The 23,906-nt window shown below is 42.3% G+C and overlaps 1 protein-coding gene across 1 annotated transcript in view; it reads left to right on the top strand.

Annotated features, from left to right (window-relative positions):
• Positions 1-23,906, top strand: part of LOC126482147 (odorant receptor Or2-like) — a 163,000-nt gene that overhangs the window by 113,002 nt on the left and 26,092 nt on the right. The window contains exons 7-9 of the mRNA XM_050106123.1: positions 933-1,032; positions 1,174-1,281; positions 10,597-10,752. Of these exons, the coding sequence (XP_049962080.1) occupies positions 933-1,032; positions 1,174-1,281; positions 10,597-10,752 (364 nt within the window). The remainder of the gene's footprint in view (positions 1-932; positions 1,033-1,173; positions 1,282-10,596; positions 10,753-23,906) is intronic.

The raw sequence follows: 23,906 nt of genomic DNA, 5'->3' as shown, positions 1-23,906 counted from the left end.
TCATAGGCCCTTGCAGAATGTCTACAGAGACATGGCAGTGAACAAAAGTATGGTCGGCCTGTCAGCATCGCAACAAGGTCGGGGAAACTTGTGTGACCACCCACGTGCCGGCTGGCGTACACAGCTGTGACACTTGCGATGTTGGAACATGTGGACGCCCTCATTCGAGATGATCAACGTATTACAATTAAACACCTCGCTGCATCACTGTAGCTGTTGGTACTGCTGACACACTCCTCCAACAGTTGGGGTACTCAATGGTGTGCCCCCACAGGGCTACTCGCCACCTGAAAGAAGATCATAAGGAGCAACAGAGGACCCTCCTTGCGCGCCACCAGACTGATCGTGATAATTTTTTATCGAATATCGTCACAGGCGAAGAGTCATGGGTTTCTCAAAAATATGGTTCAAATGGCTCTGAGCACTATGGGACTTAACTTCTGTGGTCATCAGTCCCCTAGAACTTAGAACTACTTAAACCTAACTAACCTAAGGACATCACACACATCCATGCCCGAGGCAGGATTCGAACCTGCGACCGTAGCAGTTGCGCGGTTCCAGACTGAAGCACCTAGAACCGCTCGGCCACACCGGCCGTCTCCAATCAATGAAAACTGGCGCATATTATACGGAATGTTTTATTAGTATTAGTGCGTACTACCACCTCTTAAAATTTTTACTGTTTCTCCTGAAACACCCTACATGTGTTCTCGATCATCAATCATTCCGTCTAGGGAGGGGAAAAAAATATCGTCACACGCAGAAAGCAGATTAACTGGCACCCACGGAAAATTGACTTTTACCATTTGTACCAGTATGCTTGTATACTCAATATTTCCCTGCATTGCTATGTGATAATGTTATTTATAAGTTTGATATAATCTAATATTTATCGAGTAACACCATGGGGAATCACTTTATTATTTTCCCAGGTCCGTGAGGATTATGGAAGAAGCAATGGGACCATGTGTTTTCGTGCAGTTTCTTTTCAACGTGATAGTAATGTGCATCTACGCCTTCGTATTGGCCGGGGTAAGTCGAGAAAAGCATCATTGTACAATAGATTATAGGATATTGAGAGTTTTGCACATGCTTACTTTTCCTTGCTAGTGATAAATGTAAGTGATTTGATAGTGTTAAAACGATGTGAATTTATTCGTCATTTTGTTTAAGGTTCGCAATATGAACGTAGGAAGCCTCGCGATATGTTTAACAAACCTAATTTCCACTTGCGTCGAGAACTTCGGCTACTGCTGGTTTGGGAACGAAATAATATCACAGGTGGGTTCTGTTTTACTTATTTATCAATCTGCAGACAATAAATATTATATAGATGTTATCCAAACGTAAATGCAAATTCATCACAAGGAAAATAGAATATCCCAAAAATTATATATCTACGAGATACCACTCAAAAGTTCCCAAAATTTGTATGACTTACGCATATAAACAATAGCACAACGAAACACTTCTAGGAACAGCGTAATACATTTTTCGTGCGTCAGTATGCCTAGCGGCTTCGACCTAAGGCACTATTCCATTGTAACGTTTGCTAGTGTTTGCGATTTTGCAATGACTGACTTGGGAGAATAGCGTTGCTGCATCCAGTTCTCATTTGAACTTGGTAAAACACCCGCTGGAACCCACAAAATGTTAGTGCAAGTATTCGTTAATGACGTTTTTGGGCATACGCAAACGTATGACTGGTTTAAACGTTTTGAAAATGGCCGGACATTCGTTGATGATATTGATGAATGTTCAGAACGACTTTCTACCGGAATTACAACAGAAAATATCAATGCTGTTCGGAAAGCGATTGTGAAAGATCGTAGACATACCATCTGTGAAATCTGGTGATGTCATACGGCGACTAAGGAAGAATGTGAGCAGGAGACGTCCGGAGAAGTGGAGCAGGAATCACTGGGTCCTTAACCACGACAGTGTGGAGCCAGGGGCGAAGTTGATTAATGTGTTTGCGGATCCTACATTGAACTTGGAGAAGAATTTCCACTATGGACCAGCCAGGACACGGACGACTCAAGCCGGGACCAACTGACGCTTTACTCTCGTAAATAGTGTTCCCTAAAACGTCCTCGTGCAGCCTATAACGATGGGGATGAGCCGCAGACGGTGGATCGTTGTGGCAACTGGTTTCACTATCGATAGTTTTGTTCTCTCAGTGTGAGCATGTAGTTTTTCCGCTGGACTCTCCCCTTCTTGAGAAGTGGTCCGGTATGGCGCGAGGAACAGTGTGAGAACATTGTCTATGTTGTATTCTTGCAGCAGCTTTGCAGTTTGTGCTTTAAATGTGCGTACAAAATGTTCAGTCCTGGCGTTAGAAGCGGAATGAAAAGGAGCCGTCCACACATTTTGAACGCCCTTGGTCTCACAAAACTGTTGGAAAGCCCTAGAGCCAACCCGACTACCATTGACCATGACGACCATAGTTGGAAGACCCTCAGTGGATGAAATTCGGGCCAGAGTTTGCATAGTCTCGGTTGTAGTTATTGACTGACACAAAAGACACAAGGAAACATGTTATAGGCAGCCTCAAAAATGAGCTACTTTCTGTCCCCAGGAATGACTCTGAAAATTCCAAATTAATTCTGGACCATGACTTTGTTGGCTGAGACCACAAGAAGTACTTCCGCACAGGAGCTATTTGGTTTTGTTGGCACAGTCACCAGTGGGCGTGAGTGCACTCAATATCTTTGTCGCTACCTCGCCAGTTTATGTGTTCTCTGGCCAACAGTTTCGTCAAGTCTACAATCCAGTGGATTAATTCCAGGACTTTTGGAGTGATCACAGTTGTTTCTCCGTTGTCCCTCTGTAGGAGGACCTTCTTAAATGGTGGGTGCGGGGGTGAGCGGCTCGCGGTGGTGGGGAGCCCGCGGTGGTGGGAACAGTAGGCCACATCTGGATTGCTAATTACTTACCTGGGTGATTGGTACTGAATGGTTCAAATGGCTCTGAGCACTATGTGACTTAACTTCTGAGGTCATCAGTCGCCTAGAACTTAGAACTAATTAAACCTAAGTAACCTAAGGACATCACACACATCCATGCCCGAGGCAGGATTCGAACCTGCGACCGTAGCGGTCGCTCGGCTCCAGACTGTAGCGCCTAGAACCGCACGGCCACTCCGGACGGTAGGTACTGAATGTCACAGGTATATGTAGACTAAAACATGGCTCAGTGTTGGAGGCGTGGTGCCGTTTTCTAAGGAATATCCACTTTCACATTTAAAATGGACAGCAACAACTTGTGATCAGTCAAGAGTGCATACTGTTGGCCGTAGATATAATCATTAAATTTCTTGATAGCAAAAGTTACTGTCAGGGCCTCTTCCTCAATCTGGCTATAATTGCATTGCACCTGCATAATATTTTTGACACCAAGGCGATGGAGCATTCTGCCTCGTTTATGTTGCGGGACAGAACTGCGCTAATTGTAAGCCCATAATACGGCGTATCTGTAGCTACTATGAGCAATATTTTTGGATTATATAGACTGGAGGAGGTCTGGAAGGGTTTTTGGCGTATACGTGACGAATACCACTTAACATCTTTCTTCGGAAGCTGGAATGGCTCCACAATGGCTGCAGCATGTGGCATAAATTTCTAGCAATTGTTGAGTTGTCTTGGACTTACTTCAATTACTTGGTGCCAGTGGGTGCTGGCAACTTTTTTTATGGCTTTCGCATATCGAGGTGTTGAGTAGATCCCCCGAAGTGCTAAATTTATGTCCCACGTATTCGACCTGTTAAACAAAGAGAAGCATTTTTCTTTGTTGTATTAGGCTTTGTTGTATTAGGCTCTTAGATCTAACCGAATGACTATAACGTTATGTAAGTAATTTTCTGTTCCTGCGACCTCCTGGGTCAGTTGCTTCAGGTAGTACTGGAATACGGTGGGTGCATTTGAAGTCCCAAATGGCAAGCGATTCATTAAGTGGCAATCGCAGGTAAGTCCCACAGGGGTTCATTTTCGCAAAAATCGTATCATTTGCCTGTTTAGACATAGCGTCTTCCACCATTGGGATAGGTTTTGTATCCATGACTGCCTGGGCATTCGCAGTTGACTTAAAATCAGCAAAAATCCGTAGGGGTCTGTCCACTTTATCGTTCAAGATATTGGGAGTGGCCCACAAACTATTAGCTACTGGCAAGAGGATCTCTTCATCATGTAGCTGCTGGAGTTCTAAACATAACAACGTCCATTAAGGCGAATGCAACGTCCTTTGCTTTGAAAACTTGGGAATCACAGACTGTAGCTTGTAATGTGGGCCTCATAGTTGCAAATACAAGTCGTCTGGACATTAAAAATGGAGGCATATTGTGTACTGAGCACGCGGAGGTACATGCTAAGCAAGAAGATCATTACGTGCTTTGTGAAGTCTTGCACCTCACGGTCCCAATTGTCAAACAGGTCCGGTTCCAAAATGCTGGTGGTTCTGTTCGTCTGGACAAGTAATAATTTGGCCGCTAATGTTGACCCCTTATAGCGGACGATAGTACTAAATTGGTCCATCACTGCAATGTCATTATTACTGTAACTCTTTATTTGCTTCGGAAAAGGTCAACGTGTTTGTGACCAAAGCCACTGGTATGTGAGCATATTGATGATCATTATGGAGGAGCCCGTATCTATCTGGAACATGTCTGGTGCATCAGTTATGAACACATTCAATGTTAACGTGTGGGTCGAAGAGGACAATTCTGCATGAACTTAGAGCACGTCCGGGCCTACCTCTGGAATATCGTTCTCACTATCTGAGTTCATGTCCAGAATGTGCATGCTGTCTACATTAATTTGGTTTGTAGAGACTCAGCCCTGTGGCCTGACTTTCTAATTAACGTACATATCACATCTGAAGTGACACTACGTCTTTGATGAGTAGTTGGCACATCGTGGAGGGACGTCTACTTAAACTCTCCTAAGGAGAGTGGCTGATTCGTTAGGAGCTACGTCCACAGAATGGCAGGAACAAACTTGGTCCCTGCGATGTGATCAAGAGGGGTCTTGTAGAGGAGCTGATGACCACATCATTTGATCGAATGCTCGAATGAGCGGGAAACATGCCGCCAGTGAGGGGTCATTAAGCTTCAGTGAGTCATTCCTAAGAACACCGTTTGGTGAAAGCACAAGAGACATGTCGTGCACCAAGGAATCTGCATACGGTTGTTTAGACTTAGAATTTACACGTTGGAACCCATAGTCTTAGTAAGACCTTGTAATGTGCTATCCAGTCGCGGTAGCTTTGACCATTCATTTTGTGACAGCTAAAGAACATGTGACAAGCAACGGCCGCTTGGATCTTAAGTCGAAATAGTCTGCCGATTTAGTCTTGAGTTGCTAATAAGTCAAGACATGGAATTTCATCTCAGGATTTAACTGCTGGAGCAGTCTGCAAACATCAGCAATGGAGTAAGTTAGTAAAAATGGCCGTTTATGGGTAACTTCTGTGATGTACTGGATGATACAATGCTGCTCCAGGCATGCCATGTAGTTCTCCTAACGTCCATCTTTCTGGCCGAAAGAGGGAAGGGCAGCCGCATTGGCCGCATACATTTAACAATAGCGTCGATCCGTGAGAGACAATAGAAGACTTCTGGCGTTGTGGTGATGCTGACCATCTTCCGCCAACAGCAGGTCCTGTGCCTGCTGCAGATTAGATTAGATTGGATTAGGTTAATACTTGTTCCATACATCATGAATACGACACTTCGTAATGATGTGGAATGTATCAGTTTAACAAAAGGTTTCTTTGCATGCCCTAATTCAAGTTTTTAATTTTTTTTTTACTTGTAAGATTACTAATTTAGATCTAAAAATTCATGTGTTGAGTAGAAGGAGCTGTTATTCAGAAATTCTTTTAATTTGTTTTTAAATGTTGATTGGCTATTTGTCAGACGTTTGATACTATTTGGTAAGCGACGAAATATTTTTAGGGCAGCATAATTTACCCCTTTCTGAGCCAAAGTTAAAGTTAACCCAAAAGTAGTGAAGATCAGGCTTTCTCCTTGTGTTTTAGCTATGTACATTGGTATTGCTTTTGAGTGGGATGCATATTTTGCAGCCATAAAAGAACTATGGTTGACATGTCTGCATTGGTTGTGGCTATACTGAAATGAGAACGACGTATTAGTAGAATGGCCAATGGGCACGAAAATGCTAAAGAATGTCTTGGTAAGTATTAACTACACTGGGAATGTCAGTAAATTCTGAATTTTTATAACTTCATGGCCATTTACTTTTGCAAGTTTGTGGTAAGTTCCCAAGGGACCAAATTGCTGAGGTCATCGGTCCCTAGACTTACACACTACTTAATCGAACTTAAACTGACTTACGCTAAGGACAACACACACATCAGTGCCCGAGAGAGGACTCGAACTTCCGACGGGGGAGCCGCGCGAACCGTGGCAAGGCGCGAAAGACCGCGCGGCTACCCCGCGCGACGCCATTAACTTTGAGAGAGTCTGCACATGCTGCAACAAGATTCCCAGTCCATACATATTATAAAAATTGATGTATGTATATGTGTGGGTATGTATGTTTGAGATCCTCCTAAAACAGTTTTCAACTAAGCTTACTGTCAGGCAACAATCACTGTGGGAGTAAGAACTACCTACCTATGAAAGGAAGGGGGTTGAAAAAGTAGCCTAGCCTGCGACGTGTGAATTCTCAGACTTTATACACAAATTATCTGAAAATTAGAGCACTTACCGACATGCAACAAGCTTTAAATATAATTTCAAAGCTTTAAAAAAAAATTTTAAATATAATTTCAAAGCTTTAAGAAATTTTTATTGCTGACAGACCCTACAAACTGATGAAAGGAAAAAAAAGTTTATCGCTTACTACTTTTCCATTGGTCATGCAGTAAAAGTACCACGTGAGACATTATTACTTCTTTAAGAGTAACTGTATTATCGTCATATTTTGCAGACAGAATGCAGATATGCCGCCGAATGTACCTAAAAAATTATATCATTGTCGACACATAGTTCAGGAGATATGATGTACTAAACATTAAGCGCAAGGCCAGGCACTGCATGGCACGGGTATGGATGCATAACTATAAATAAATACCTGGACAACGCCAAGTTTCTCTTCTAGTTAGTGATGCAATAAAACGTTTTCTTCCGACAACACATAAAATGAAAAGATTCACAAAACAGTGGCCTCTGTGGTGCTCCGTAATTAAATTTGATATCATGCAAATAATAGTCTTCCTGATTTGAATGTAGATGAGGAATAATGATCTCTAAGATGATTAATTCGTTGGCAGGGAACACCAACACTAGGAGTTTTTTTTTTTTAAATAAGTCCAGTCGGATGTTAATCACTGCTGTTAGTTAACTGAAACAATTGTATGTAAGGTCGGACGCCTGTCAATGACTATAGTTAATCGGCAAGCTCACAGTATTCAAGTCAGCCAGCGTATATGGTACCAATCCTGGAGCACAGAGCTCTCGTGGAGGGCTGCTTTGGTGAACATCCGTAGTTGGTGTTGCAACTGGAACTCTGGGTGGGTGGGGTGGGGGTAGGAATGGTGGGGGAGGAACCGTATGTTGTGGTCGGCCATAATGTTTACACACAATCCTGCCTATGTAGAATCGCCGATGGGGGCCGGATCTTCGGCTACCCGCCGGTCACGTCTGTGTTGCTGGTACATGGATTTGTCCAGTACAGCACACAATTCTGAACATTTAAAGCAAGATACTAATCTTTCCACCGTTTTTAATCTTATCAAACACTGAATGTGTATGAGGTATGTGAGAAAAGTAATGAGACTGACAGCACTGTGAGTGATCTGGAAACGCTGTGTTGTTCTACTTGTGTAGAGTGATGTGTTCATCCCTTCCAGATGCTAAGTCCGAGTTTCAGCTCCGTACAACCAACATGTGATTTTTGAGAGCGCCATCAGTGAAGTAGCGTTTTCGTTGTGTGTTACGAATATGGAAAAGCGGAATTTAGAGCAACATTATGCCATCAGGTTTTGTGTTAAACTTGGAGAATCTGCAAGTGTGACGTTTGAAAAGTTGAAACAGGCTATTGGGAACATTTGTTACCAAGAGCACAAGTTTTGCCCTGGCATAAATCATTTTTGGAAGGTCGATAACGCGTTGAAGATGAACTTAGCTTGAAGGTTCAACTTCAAAAATCGACGAAAACGTCGAAGGGGTGCGTGCTCTTGTGAGATCAGACCAACGTTTAACAAAAAGGATGATCGGTGACCGGTTAAACACTATCACCGTCCATTAAGTTTTAACTGAAGTTTTGCACATGTGAAAGGTTTTCACCAAAAGGGTGCCGAAAAACCTCACAACAGAGCAGGACAATCTGGAGAGGACTACCAATGACCTCAAATAGTTCAGTCGTGTGTTCACAGGTGACGAATCCTGAATTTTTTAGTACGATCCCGAGACAAAGCAGTAGAGAGAGGAGTGACACACTGAGTCATCTCCTCGAACGAAACAAGTTCGAATGAGCGAATCAAAGATCAAAACAATGCTGATTCGCTTTTTTCACAGTAGGGGTAGCGTGCATTCAGAATTTGTTCTTTCAGGACAAACTGTCAACCAAGTGTTTTACAAAGATGTCCTTGAAAGGCTCAGGAGAAGGGTGAATCGAGTGAAACTGGACACAGTAGACAAGTGGATACTGCATCATGACAACATCCAATGTCACACGACCACATCCATCACGGAATTTTTTTACCTCAAAAGGCATACGTGTTGTTCACAGCTCCCCTATTCACCTGATCTCATTCTCTGTTAGCTTTTTCTTTCCCGAAATTAAAAAAAAATCTTAAAAGGACGTCATTTTGCGACTCTGGAAAACATTGAAAAGAATATGATCAACATGTTGAAGGCCCTACATTTGAAGCATTTCAGCGCTGCTACCTAAACAGTGAACGACGACTCCGGCGGTGCATAGCTGCCGAAGGGTACTGCATTGAAGCGGACAATATCGTGGTTTGGAAAAAAAAATCTGATAGGTACTTTTCTCACAACCCTCGTATTTCTACAAACATTTCCAGATAGTACTTAATTATAGTTTACTGCATAATTTTTAAAATGTTTGAAATTATTATTAATGTTGTCTGCTGGGTCATTAATACAGAACATGAACAGCTAGGGTCCCAGTGCACTTCTCCTGGACACGCCTGAAGTTACTGCTATTTGTGTCAGTTACTTTGCATCTAAGAAAACGTACTATGTCGCCTCTAACTGTCAATACCAAATGTAATCATAAATTTTGTTTGATAGTTCTTTTGATCATACGAAGGTAATCCCACAGTAAGGTCTCCTATTTTTTTTATAAGTACAGAACTCTGTTTGTGTGGCAGTTGGTCACACTGTTATGAAGAGTGCTTCACGCGCTGTGTGTAAACATGCGTAGGCCGCGCTGAGGCGCTCAGTCTTGGCTAGGCAGCCGTTGAGAACAGAGTTCCCGTTGGATGTTAAACGCGAAGTGGGCGTTGCTCGCAGTTATTCGGTTTTTGAACGCAAAGGGAACGGCGCCGATTGAAATCCATCGCTAATTGACGGAAGTGTATGATGAGTCGTGCATGGATGTCAAGAATGTTCGTAAGTGGTGTAGAGAGTTTGCAGCTGGTCGGAACGAAATTCACGACGAACAAAGGAGCGGGAGACCGTCAATTTCTGAGGAGACAGTGTTGAAGGTTGAGCCACTGGGACCACAGTTAACGCTGGCAGGTACCGTGAGACTCTGAAAAACTCAAACGGGCAATTCAGAACCAGAGAAGAGGAATGTTGAGCATGGGCGTACACGTTCTCTATGACAACGCTCGCCCACACATCGCTCGGCAAACCGTTGCTCTCCTGCCACAGTTTCAGTGGAACATAAGCACCCACCTACCCTATAGTTCTGACTTAGCGCACAGTGACTATCAGCTGTTCCCTAGGTTAAAAGAACATGTGGCCGGAAAGCGATTCAGCTCCGATGGTGAGATGAAAGAAGAGGTTCATAACTTTCTGAACAGCGTGGCGGCGAGCTGGTATGACATGGACATACAAAAACTGTCCCAGCGTCTACAAAAATGCATCGACAGAAACGTTGATTATGTCGAAAAATAGCTAAACATTCAAGCTGCAAACTTATGTAAACCATTGTAGAAATAAACAGGTCTATGTACTTATAAAAAATAGGAGACCTTATTTTTGGGATTACCCTCGTACTTTAGATTACAAGTATTGCTGTTATCTTGAGTCAAATGCTTTTGGGAGGTCAAGAAACACTGTATCCTCCTGACTGGATTGATCCTTGTATTGTGAGGAAGTCATATGAGTGAAGCTCATTGATTTCCTCATGAGCTGTGTTTTTTTGAAACCACAGTATTTGGTATGGAGGAGGTCATCCTTTTCGACATACCTCATTACGTTTGAGATTAGTGTATTTTATACGATTCTAAAACAGCTGGACGTCCAGCTAAACTTGGGAGATCCCATCACGTTTCACGAAACCGAAGATTGTTACTTTCATCACAAATAAAAACAGTGGTTGCCCGGTAGCGCCACACTAAATGAAGTGTGAGGCTAAAGCGTTTACATGTGGTGGTGTGCTATAGAGCGAGCAGCTGGCCTTCTCGGCGTACAGCAGCGGTTGGGTGGGCAGCGGCAGCCACTACCAGAAATCCCTGATGGTACTGACGATGCGAGCCCAGCGCCCGCTGTGCCTCACCGTGGGCAGCCTCTACACACTCTCCAGGGAGACCTTCCTCACGGTAAGCCCAAAGCTGCCCGCACCTGACAGAGCATTAGCCAACCTCAGGGTGCACCACCTCATGTCTTGATAACGGTCTCACTTCCACGAGAAGTCAGTCTACAATTTTGTTCAGGTATGCCATGTCCATCTGAAGCCACTCATTGACTATTAGGTCCTCTAGAACTGCCAAATTGAGGGGATGCTGAAGGCTAAGTTTCACATGCTCATCCAGAAATAGCTAGACACTGTCTATCTGGTGAAGGTCGTGTGATTTCACCATCCAGTCGTGTTGCGAAATGATGCTTGAGGGGTCGTCAAGCCAGGATATACGTGGGCAGCACTGTGAACACAACTACTGTCATTCTGGAAGATGGGAGAGTTTGTAGCATACCAGCATAGCATACATATGGCCAACACTTGGTTAGCGATATCTCTATATATAAAAGGCAATGTCCCAACTGACTCACACGTTCACTGACTCATCATCGCCCAACCCAAACCGCTGAGGATATGAACTTGATATTTGCATATGGTGTTGATCTTATACTGTAGGCATAGTTTAAGAAAGGATGTTTCGATATTCCACCCATAAGAGAGTGAAATAGGTGATTAAAGGTTTTTTGAAAATATGTCGCTATTAAGGAAATTTTGAAGATAAACCAGCGAAAATTGGTACTTGGTTTCTCGATCAGAAATAAAGAAACACATGTTTCACCATTTTTGTGAATTCAACAACCCCCATTGGGTGGAAAGAGGGTGAAAGTTCTTTTGAAAATAAATCGTTATTAAAGGACCATAAATCATTTTTAAAGCTGCATTATGAAAATTAGTATTCGATTTATCACTTACAAATAAAAAATACATGTTTCAATGATTTTCGAAATTCAATCCCTAAGGAGTGAAATAAGGACTGAAATACTTTATGAAAATATTTCATTACAAAAGTAGTTTTAAAGCTACTGAATGTAGCCTGTTGGCTGTAAATAAAAATACGTGTTTCAGTGTTTTGGAAATTCGACCCCTATGGGATTGAAATAGGGGATGAAAGTTTTTATGGAAATATTTCATTATGCGAGCCTTTTAGAAGCTAAATACATAAACATTTGTATTTGGCTTCTCTGTTAGAAATAAAAAAAAATCGCTTTACACTGTTTTTGGAAATTCAACCCCTTAGGAGGTGAAATAGTGGTGATATATTTTCTGAATATATTTCATTGTGAAAGTATTTCTAAAGCCAAATTTTTTAAAACTGGTATTTGGTGTCCCAGTTAGAAATGAAAACAGTACACATTTCGCTGTTTAGAAAGAGCATGCGGTGGTGTACCTCTCACACCCTCTCGCGAACTGTGCACTGCCCAGGGCAGCAGATTTTTGGGGGCGCCAAAATATTAAATATTAAATTATAATGTGGTCCAAATGGATGTATTAAACAAGTCAATGAAAGTTTTGCATAAATGAAGAAGTGTTGAGAAGCACACATCATTCGTAAAATCTAGCATCCTGGGACTTATCACGAAACAAGTGACAAATGAAGCACTGAAGTTGGTCACCTTGGGTGCTTAAAAATTTCCATGCCCTATTTCACCTCCTTATGGGTCGATTTTCTGTCAAGTTCCCACGTCGTCCTGGCATTGACTTTAGCAGTGTGTTTAAGGAAAAAGAACAAGAAAACAAGACTCTGGTCCAGGGAATGGCTGAAAATGAGAGATTTGCCCTTGAATGTCTGCTAAAGGGAATATTACCCACAGAACCCAATGATTACACGAAACTTCTTCGAATGTATAATAATTTTTTTTAAAAACTTGTTAAGGCCCTCCTAAAGGAGCAAATTTGTCTGTCGAGTTCGCTCTTATCCAGCCACGGATGTGTCAAACAAACTTGTACACGTACCAAATTGGTGCAAATGGCTCTAAGCACTATGGGACTTAACATCTGAGGTCATCAGTCCCCTAGACTTTGAACTACTTAAACCTAACTAACCTAAGGACATCACACACATCCATGCCCGAGGCAAGATTCGAACCTGCGACCGTAGTAGCAGCGCGGTTCCGTACAGAAGCGCCTAGAACCGCTCGGCCACAGCGGCCGGCGTGCACGTACCGAGAAAGCTTATCAGTTTAACCTTACTTTTGAAGGAGAGTCAGTTTCGCATGTGCTATATTTTCGCACTAGTGGGGACGGCTACAAATGTAGATAAAGCATTTTTAGAAGTATGGAAAGCTGTGTGAAACCACTCTTTGGACTGAAGACCACAAAAACAACAACACTGACTGGCACTGCGTTTAAAGAAGACGAAAACAAGACGCTGGTCCGGTTTCAAATGAGAGATAAATATACAACTGAAAACCTGTTAATAGAAATGTTACATTCAGAAACTGATGACTACATCAACTTTTAGTGGATGGACAGTGAAACGTTCAATAACTTGTTTAGCGCTACTTCGCCTTCGCATTGAACAAGAAGACACAAGTATGCGAAAATTTATTCTCTTCTAGTTACTCCTTGACTGACAGTTCATTAAAATACCACGACGTAGGAACATATAGCCCACATCATCCATGGAAGAAACGGAGAACTTCGATTTCTTTTATTTCATTCCACTTCCGCTTTTAAGTGACTGTAGGTGTAAAATATTGATTTTGTTTATAACCTTTTCATGCGTAATATCTTATATATACCTCTACCACTTTGGCAATTGTCAGTGTTATTTTGTTTTTATACTTGACCGTAGTTTCCATGGTTATGGAAACTCACAATATAATGAGATAAATTGTAAGAAAACAATTTTTCACCAAACGTATGTGGCGAAACATAGTCACAAATAACGTCCGGCATCTTCTCTAGCTTTCCGTCAATTAAAATTTCTGGCAAAACGTCAAACACGAGCCATGCTTGACAAACATGTCAAACAGACCGCACATTGTCAAATATTTGGTAAGCAGAGTTGAGTTTGACAAAATGTTTGATCATTTACGGGGGCTGTTAAGGGTCCCATGACCGCCTGGTACAGTTCTTGACTATCTACAGCCCCCCAATGCGACCAGTGAGCTCTTTTAAGGGGTCCGACTAATATTTTTACCAGTGAGCTTACTATCTGCACCGCTTCCATTTAATGACAACCTGCAAGACTATGCTTGGTAGACTCAATTTCCGTACCATATTGTTGTTAGTGTGTTAGAAGGAGCCATTCCACCTTTCCCTGTCAACGCAAGCATCCAGCAGGTACGTATGCTATTGTTTATTCACATCATGCCTGCTCTGCAATAGTTGCAATGATAAAAAAAACATTACTTTGGACGATGATATTTGTAAATAAAACACAGAATTGTATATGATTTGATGTACAGTAATGGAGAGTCCTTTTGAATGAAAACGGCATGCAGCTTGGCACAAAGAAGACAGAGATGACGACCAATGGGGTCCTGCTATGAAAAGAAATGGCACCCCAGACCATCAGTCATGGCTGTCATGCCGTATGGCAGCCAACAGTCAGGCTGGTATCCCTCCATTGTGTGGGACGTCTCCAGACACGTCTTCGGCCTGGGAGCTCATTGACTGGAAAAGAATTATCTTCAGCGATGAGTTCCACATTGAAATGAGGCCCCATGACCAGCACAAAAGTGTCTGGAGATGCCTCAAACGATGGTGAATACCAAACTGACTATCACCTGCCATGCCGGGCGCTATGGGTGAGCGGTTCTAGGCACTTCATTCCAGAACTGCACTGCTGCTACAGTCGCAGGTTTGAATCCTGCCTCAGGCATGGATGTGTGTGATATCCTAAGGTTAGTTAGGTTTAAGTAGTTCTAAGTCTAGCGGACTGATGACTTCAGATGTTAAGTCCCATAGTGCTCAGAGTCATTTGAACCCCACCGACAGAAAAGCAGTACTACACTATAGTCATACAAACATTCTTTTGGCAAAGTCAGATTATGACAAAAGTGAAGCAGAACAGTTTGCAAACAATCAAACGTATTAGTCAGACACTATATTGTGGCAGTCGCCTGCCAGTGTAAACAAAGGAGGGCATGGCAGTGGAGGGGAGAAGAGAAGTGAGAGGGCACATGCCCCGCCTCCCTCTCACAGGGCAGGCAGCCTACACCCGTGTTTCGCCCTTCAGTGAAAGCAAATGTGAAGCTTCGTGACAGTGAATGCAGAAACCAGTGAAGATATCTGTCGCCACAAAGCGCATTACAGTTATCAGAAATGATATACAGTATCTCACAAAAGTATTCAGCCATCAGTGTTATGTTTTATTTTTACTTCATTATATACAGCCATCACAATTACAGGAGTAGTCTCGGCACAAAATGGTATAGGATTGCATAATAAATAACAGAACAGCATTTTCTTATTTGCAGACTTAACATAAACAACATAAACAATAATACATAAAGAATGCCCACTATCACAGCCACAAAAGTTTTCGGGCGGCAAGTATAACAACCACAACCTTGTACCTTTCAGTACCCTGTATACAGTTCTTTTTGCTTAATCAATTGTTCTAAGCGTTTAGGCATGCTGTGAACGAGCTTTCGTGTATAATCAGGACTTATTTGTTGCCATTTTTCCAGTATTCGTTCCTTTAAATTTTGTTTTGATGTCACTGGCGTTTGTCGTACTTTTTGCTTCAATTCACTCCAAAGTTTTTCTATTGGGTTCAAGTCTGGACTCTGAGGAGGAGTATCCAAAACCTTAGGGCAATTATACAGCGTCCATAGTCTCACAATATCCGCTTTATGCTTCGGATCATTGTCTTGATACAGAATGAACATCTTTGAAAGCGCAAAACTTGTAGCACTTTGTGGTACATTCTCTTTTAGGATGTTCAGATACAAACACTTGCCCACAGTACCTTCACTGAATGCTAATTCACCTGCCCCAGATGACGACATGGAAGCCCAAATCATGACACCTCCACCATCGTGTTTAGCTGTGGGTTGCAGGTGCTTCAGTTGAAATCGTGATTTTCTCCAAGTCATAGGTCTTCCGTTTGAGGAGAACATTTGCACTTGACAGAAAAGTTACTTCGTCCCACCAACTGACACTTTTATTTACATGCTGCTTCGAGAAGTCCATTCGTTTCTTTCTATTCTTCCCATTTATCGTAGGATTCTTCCTGCTTACTCGACCATTATAGCCCTCTCGTCTAATAATTCGTCAGAATCTTTCAGGGTGCACACCCTTCCCATATTCCAGCTGCACTGCGGCAGCAATTTTCGTTGCCGACAGCCTTGGATTTGTTTTAATTTTTCTTATTACTCTGGTTTCCTCTCTTCTGGTCAGCTTCTTTGGTCGCGCTGTTTTTGGTTTATCTTCAATTCTATCTTCTCTGATGAAGCTTCGTATAATTTCACCTACAGTACTCTTACTGATTTGTAACAATGCGGCAATCTGTCTTTTGGAATTTCCTTTAGCGTGATGGAAAATAACAAGTTATCTCTTTTCAAATGACGTATTGTTCCCTTTCTGCCCCATCGTACTGTGCACCATGCATGTTAACAACACGGAAACGCAGCACAGAATGAGCCTGCTCAGTCTACAGCTAGCACCACCACCGCCTATATGACATGTCCCCTAATAACAAAGTGACTGCATGTTGTGGTGTCTTGAAATGCAAATATACATTGCACGTAGTTAATTATATCATACAGCTACCTGCTTGTGGTAGATCATCAAACAATATTCACACTACAGAATGGACATGCAATTGCTTCTCGTGGGCCTGAAAAGTTCGAAGAGAACTTCACATTTCAAGTACAATGAGGGTGGTCGAATATTTTTGTGATGCACTGTAAATTACAGACACACACAATTTCTGATAGAAAACAAATATAATTCAATGTATACAACATTTACATACTGCATGAAACAGTTTAACAAATTGTTTTAGTCACTTTCACGGTCACTCTCGGTATGTGAAGACATTATCTGCTGTGTCCGTGTGGGATGAGCTCTCATGTTACGCTGTGTCTGTACTAGATGAATTCTCACTAGAGTCATTAGCATGTATAATGATGTCGTCAAACGCTGTTTCTATATTGCCATCGCGCCTCCTGCAGTCATGCTCCACCTCTTGCACTTTTCTGCAGTAACCCTGAATGACTTCATCGTCAAAGCAGGTCTGTGTTGACGATTCACACGAATCTGGCACTGATACATGGAGAGCTGAACTGGCTGCTTCTGTCATAGGACTGTTTTACTGCTTTAGATGGATTGTCGAATCTTTGTGGCAGTTTCCTCTTCATCGTTAGTTGAGGTGGCTTATTTGGGATGTCAAACAGTGTGGGTACTGCATTCCACACGAGTTTATTATTGTCTGCGTTCATGAACTGGTTTTGTTCGAAATGTAGTGAACAAAACCTAATATTATTATACAGTTAAACTGGGTCTTCTTTCATAAGGTCTTCTAGTCTGCTATTAATCATTAATACACATGTAGTTTGCAAGTGAATCCTGACGATACAGTTTGGTAACATGATGGTATATACCTCTAAGGATCCTTAGGAAACCTAAAAAAAGACAGCTGTGGTGTCTTCTTCCTGTTGTTGCTGCAATTAATTGCGCTACAAACGCTCCCGCTTGTAAAAACCATTGTAGAAATAAAAATAAACAACCGCTATTCGCTTTCACGATCGCGTCGAGCTCACAGTTTACGTTACTGGCCGCATGGAGCGCTGCTGGCGCGGTAGGCATCAAAATCGAGGCGAAGTGTCGCGACTGTTATGTTAGACTGTGGCACAACTCAAAGCAAAACAAAGCGGTGAATACACGAGGCATACGGTAATGGTTGGCAGTCCTGTAAAAACGGTGGGACAGGCCCGACCTCTTAACTCTAACTTCAGCAACCATAGACCAAAACAATCCCCACCTAAAACTGCCGCTGTCGGGGTAGCCGAGAGGTTCTAGGCGCTAAAGTCTGGAACCGCGCGGCGCTACGGTCGCAGGTTCGAATCCTGCCTCGGGCATGGATGTGTGTGATGTCCTTAGGTTAGTCAGGTTTAAGTAGTTCTAGCGGACTGATGACCTCAGAAGTTAAGTCCCATAGTGCTCAGAGCCATTTTGAACCTAAAACTGCCACAGTACAGTGTCCGAGCAATATGTTACAGTGCTGTCATATGCAACATTGCTGCCGCTGAAAAGACGTAGGACGGCGCCACAATCTCATGACATAATGTATGGCCTATCGTCAGTCATAATAGACGACGGTCTAATATAATATAGACAGTTCCCAGTCTTCTCACAATAACCCAAGACAACACACTTAGTTGTCTTTGTGAGAGCTTTTAGATTAGGTTAGTACTTGTTCCATAGATCATGAATGCAACACTTCATAATGATGTGGAATGTGTCAGGTTAATAAATGGTGTCAATACAAGATATTACATTACACAAAATATTACATGACACTTTATACAAATATATGGGTGGGGGGAGGAGGGGGGGGGTTTACCCACTTACTATAACCAAAAATTCATCTAATGAGTAGAAGGAGTTTCCATTCAGAAATACTTTTAATTTCCTTTTAAATGCTGTATGGCTATCTGTCAGACTTTTGATGCTATTAGGTAGGTGTCCAAAGACTTTTATGGCAGCATAATTTACCCCCTTCTAAGCCAAAGTTAAATTTAATCTTGAGTAGTGAAGATCTCCTTTCTCCTAGTGTTGTAGAAATATTTCACCTTGGCATTGGCCCGAACTGCAAAAGATTCAGTTTGTTGTCGGTTTCATACAAGGTGATGCGCAGTTGTGGGCAGCCGAAGAGGCAAATCATTGTCGAAAGTATGAAGAATTTAAACAGGCCTTCCTAGAGAAATGCTGGTCGCAGGGAACTCATGAAAGACTAAAATTGGAAGTTTTTGAGCAACAGCCATTTAACGTAAAAGAAGGCGGCCAACACCGGTATTTCGAAAGAAACTTGAACAAGAGGAGATACTGGAGAAATGCAATACCACATGTCAATGTTTTGAGAATATTAAAGAGTCGTTTGCCGCATAAGATTCATGAGAAACTGGTAACTGTGCCCAACCTATGACCTGCAATGCTTTCTCATGGTTGTGGATTCGACTGACCTCATTTATGAGAGTAGTCAAAATTAAAATGATTGTAATTGAAACCAGTTGGTTCCCCTGAAAAATGAAGGATTTAATAAACGTGGTAATGACAACAATAGCAAAAATCAGTACAGCAACAGCAGTGCCGTTGGCATCCACACACACTGTCACAGGGATGTAACGGTAATGGAGGGTTCGGAAGTTGTCAAAGTGTCGTTTTCCAAGAGAGAAATAATAGAAATTACAATTCTGCGAACCGTGGTTCACCATCAACAAATAACCGTAATGGTTGGAATAGCTGACGCAGTCCCGAAAATAGTAGACAACAAGGATATGCAAACAAATAACAATTATGGTTCAAATGGCTCTGAGCACTATGCGACTTATCTTCTGAGGTCATCAGTCGCCTAGAACTTAGAACTAATTATACCTAACTAACCTAAGGACATCACACACATCCATGCCCGTGGCAGGATTCGAACCTGCGACCGCAGCGGTAACAGTTATGGAAACAACAGCAATGGGAGCAGCAGAAACGAAAATCAGCTAAACATCGCCGCTATTAATGCATGGAATAGAACATGGCAAAATACCAGTCACGTTGTAAATACTGCAGAAGTGACAGCAACCCGTCTTCGCAGAGAGTAAAGGACAATCGGTCGGCATAGACCCCCGCAGCCAACCGAAAACTGATGTGGGACATGACGCTGTTATGCAATTATTTCTTAGGTATGACAAAGGAACTGATACATGAGATGACCTAGACACAGATAAGACAAATGATATAAAAGGAATAAACGTTGAAGTAGAATCGATGGTTAATGTCAAGATAGAAAGAATAGATGTAAATGTGATACTAGACAGAGGGGCAGCTACAAATCTTGTTTTGTACAGCTTGTTCAATGAAAGGGAAACTAAACCTACCTATCTTACCAGTGCAGAATTGCCATATTTTAACAACTATATAGCAAATAGGGCAAAAGGCTTCAAATTACAAACCAGTATCCCAATAACTTCTGGTGGAACCACAATTACTTGTACATTCCTAATGGTAGAAAAACTAATAGTTAACTGTCTGCAAGGAATGGATTTTTCGAGAAACACCAAGTAAAAGTTGACCTAGGCAATGAAAATTGTTATCTTTACTCAGGCAATAATGTAATTTCAGTTGACTTAATGAAAATGAAGTCTTGTGTGAATAATCAGTTAGCAGATAAAGTGAGCACCCATCTTATGTATTTAGATCTGTCATGTAAATGAGCAATGTAATGAACAGGTCACAGTGGAAACGACAGTTTTACAACCTGTTCAGAGTAAGGTAGAAGAACTGGATAGTTTATCAGCTGTACAGAAACAAGAACTAGGCACATTGTTGTTGCAATATTTGCATCTCTTTGAAAAGAAACCAGGAGTAATTCAAGTATATGTCTATCATATGGAAGTATACACCCATGAAACTTTCTGTCATACATCATATGCAATTCCTTGGACAAAGAGAAGAGATCAAACGTATGATTAACCAGAATGTTACTGAACCATCTCACTCACCATATTACAGCCCCACCTTAGTGGTGGCCAAACCTGATGTAACTGTACAACTCATTCTGGATGCAATGAAAATTAACAAAATCAAAGTACCTGTAAGAACCAAACCAGAAAACCTAGAGGAGTAACTAGTAAAATTGCATGGAGTAAAATTTCTTATGACAGTAGATCGAAAAGAATCATACTGTCAAATCTTGTTGCACCCAGATAGTCGACAAGATACAGCATTTGTCTGTAATGGTAGAAGTTATTAATTTTGCGTTTTACCATTCACACTTACTGTAAGTGCTGGAGTGTTTATTGCAGCTTGATGGTAAGGTGCTAGACCCTGAATTATTGAGTCAAGTTACAATCTATGAGCATTGAATGAAATGAGTATTGAAATATGTAATAGCCTTATATGATATGTTTTCTAAGTATGTGCACATGTATACCACTAAAACTCCAACAGTGTGACTACAATCAAGTGAATCATGGGAGACTATTTTGTGAGAGTGGGTAAACCAAAAGCTATTCTGACTGATAATGCATTAATTTCACAAGTGTGAAATGGAAAGAATTTGTCAAGTCATATAACATAAAACATATTCATGTATCTAAATCTTGTTGCACCCAGATAGTCGACAAGATACAGCATTTGTCTGTAATGGTAGAAGTTATTAATTTTGCGTTTTACCATTCACACTTACTGTAAGTGCTGGAGTGTTTATTGCAGCTTGATGGTAAGGTGCTAGACCCTGAATTATCGAGTCAAGTTACAATCTATGAGCATTGAATGAAATGAGTATTGAAATATGTAATAGCCTTATACACTCCTGGAAATTGAAATAAGAACACCGTGAATTCATTGTCCCAGGAAGGGGAAACTGTATTGACACATTCCTGGGGTCAGATACATCACATGATCACACTGACAGAACCACAGGCACATAGACACAGGCAACAGAGCATGCACAATGTCGGCACTAGTACAGTGTATATCCACCTTTCGCAGCAATGCAGGCTGCTATTCTCCCATGGAGACGAACGTAGAGATGCTGGATGTAGTCCTGTGGAACGGCTTGCCATGCCATTTCCACCTGGCGCCTCAGTTGGACCAACGTTCGTGCTGGACGTGCAGACCGCGTGAGACGACGCTTCATCCAGTCCCAAACATGCTCAATGGGGGACAGATTCGGAGATCTTGCTGGCCAGGGTAGTTGACTTACACCTTTTAGAGCACGTTGGGTGGCACGGGATACATGCGGACGTGCATTGTCCTGTTGGAACAGCAAGTTCCCTTGCCGGTCTAGGAATGGTAGAACGATGGGTTCGATGACGGTTTGGATGTACCGTGAACTATTCAGTGTCCCCTCGACGATCACCAGTGGTGTACGGCCAGTGTAGGAGATCGCTCCCCACACCATGATGCCGGGTGTTGGCCCTGTGTGCCTCGGTCGTATGCAGTCCTGATTGTGGCGCTCACCTGCACGGCGCCAAACACGCATACGACCATCATTGGCACCAAGGCAGAAGCGACTCTCATCGCTGAAGACGACACGTCTCCATTCTTCCCTCCATTCACGCCTGTCGCGACACCACTGGAGGTGGGCTGCACGATGTTGGGGCGTGAGCGGAAGACGGCCTAACGGTGTGCGGGACTGTAGCCCAGCTTCATGGAGACGGTTGCGAATGGTCCTCGCCGATACCCCACGAGCAACAGTGTCCCTAATTTGCTGGGAAGTGGCGGTGCGGTCCCCTACGGCACTGCGTAGGATCCTACGGTCTTGGCGTGCATCCGTGCGTCGCTGCGGTCCGGTCCCAGGTCGACGGGCACGTGCACCTTCCGCCGACCACTGGCGACAACATCGATGTACTGTGGAGACCTCACGCCCCATGTGTTGAGCAATTCGGCGGTACGTCCACCCGGCCTCCCGCATGCCCACTATACGCCCTCGCTCAAAGTCCGTCAATTGCACATACGGTTCACGTCCACGCTGTCGCGGCATGCTACCAGTGTTAAAGACTGCGATGGAGCTCCGTATGCCACGGCAAACTGGCTGACACTGACGGCGGCGGTGCACAAATGCTGCGCATCTAGCGCCATTCGACGGCCAACACCGCGGTTCCTGGTGTGTCCGCTGTGCCGTGCATGTGATCATTGCTTGTACAGCCCTCTCGCAGTGTCCGGAGCAAGTATGGTGGGTCTGACACACCGGTGTCAATGTGTTCTTTTTTCCATTTCCAGGAGTGTATGATATGTTTTCTAAGTATGTGCACATGTATACCACTAAAACTCCAACAGTGTGACTACAATCAAGTGAATCATGGGAGACTATTTTGTGAGAGTGGGTAAACCAAAAGCTATTCTGACTGATAATGCATTAATTTCACAAGTGTGAAATGGAAAGAATTTGTCAAGTCATATAACATAAAACATATTCACGTATCTAAATTTCATCCCAAGGCCAGCCCAATAGAACAGGCATTTCAGGAGTTTAACATGTTTATCAGAATGTAAACACTACACAGAATGTATAGACCATACAGGCACACTAAGTGGATTTAATAGTAAATAATTTGTCACACTCATCAACAGGTTTTACACCATTCGAATTAACGTATGATGACTTGGCTAAGCTCTTACCTAAATTTTCTAAGAAAGAGATACTGTTAGAAGGAAAGGTTAGGCAAGCGTTAATAATGCTTGCAGCAAAGGCACAACCTAGGAAAAACAATATGATAAAAGAATAAGTTCCACAGCTGCTTTTATGTTGGAAAGGCAGTGCTACTGCACATGCATCCTCAATCTACCAAACACAAAAAGCTTAACAAACGTGGTAGTAGTTTACACAGGACCATACATTGTACACAGAATACCACACTCAGGATGCTATTTGTTGATCAACCCAAAAACAGGGGAAATACATGGATTATATCCACATAAAGATATCAAAGAATTTATACAATAAACAAAAGAGGTCAGTGCAGCTCAGCCATTTCCAAACCTACTACCCAACAGAAAATACAGAACTCTATTATATGCAAAACCAAAACAAAAGAAGTCAATGCACCTCAACCACTTTAGCGCCTACAGTCCTTATGGAAAGTACAACAATCTATAATTCTTACAGAAATCTGGATCTGATGATACAGAATGAAATCACTTCTAGGACGTGACACATTACACATTTTTCACCTAACTACATGCAAAATATCCATGTTACCTTTGACACAAATTGGAGACTCTCATAATGAATGTCACATTAGGTCTAATCCAAGACAAGTACAAAGAATCGTTGAAATCTATTATGAAAATTTTGTTACTGTATTTTGAGTGAAATGACAATATAAAAACTGTATGCTAAATACATTTTTGGAAACAGTGAATATGAACTATAACAATAAAGTCTGGCAGCCTGCACTTGGCACAGCATTGAAGGGAGGAGTTGACTGAGTTGCGGGTGGTAAACATTCCCTACCTCTCCTCTTCTCACTTTTGACATAGTCTGCAGTGACCAGATCCGCACATGAGCACTGCACCCAACACACTAGTGGGCTGCTTAATAAACAATGATTTACTGTAAGAGATGTA

Source organism: Schistocerca serialis, chromosome 5, assembly GCF_023864345.2.
Source record: "Schistocerca serialis cubense isolate TAMUIC-IGC-003099 chromosome 5, iqSchSeri2.2, whole genome shotgun sequence".
NCBI classification, from domain to species: Eukaryota; Metazoa; Arthropoda; class Insecta; order Orthoptera; family Acrididae; genus Schistocerca; species Schistocerca serialis.
The sequence above is the reverse complement of the archived record's forward strand: the minus strand, read 5'-3'. Positions and strand labels throughout refer to the sequence as shown.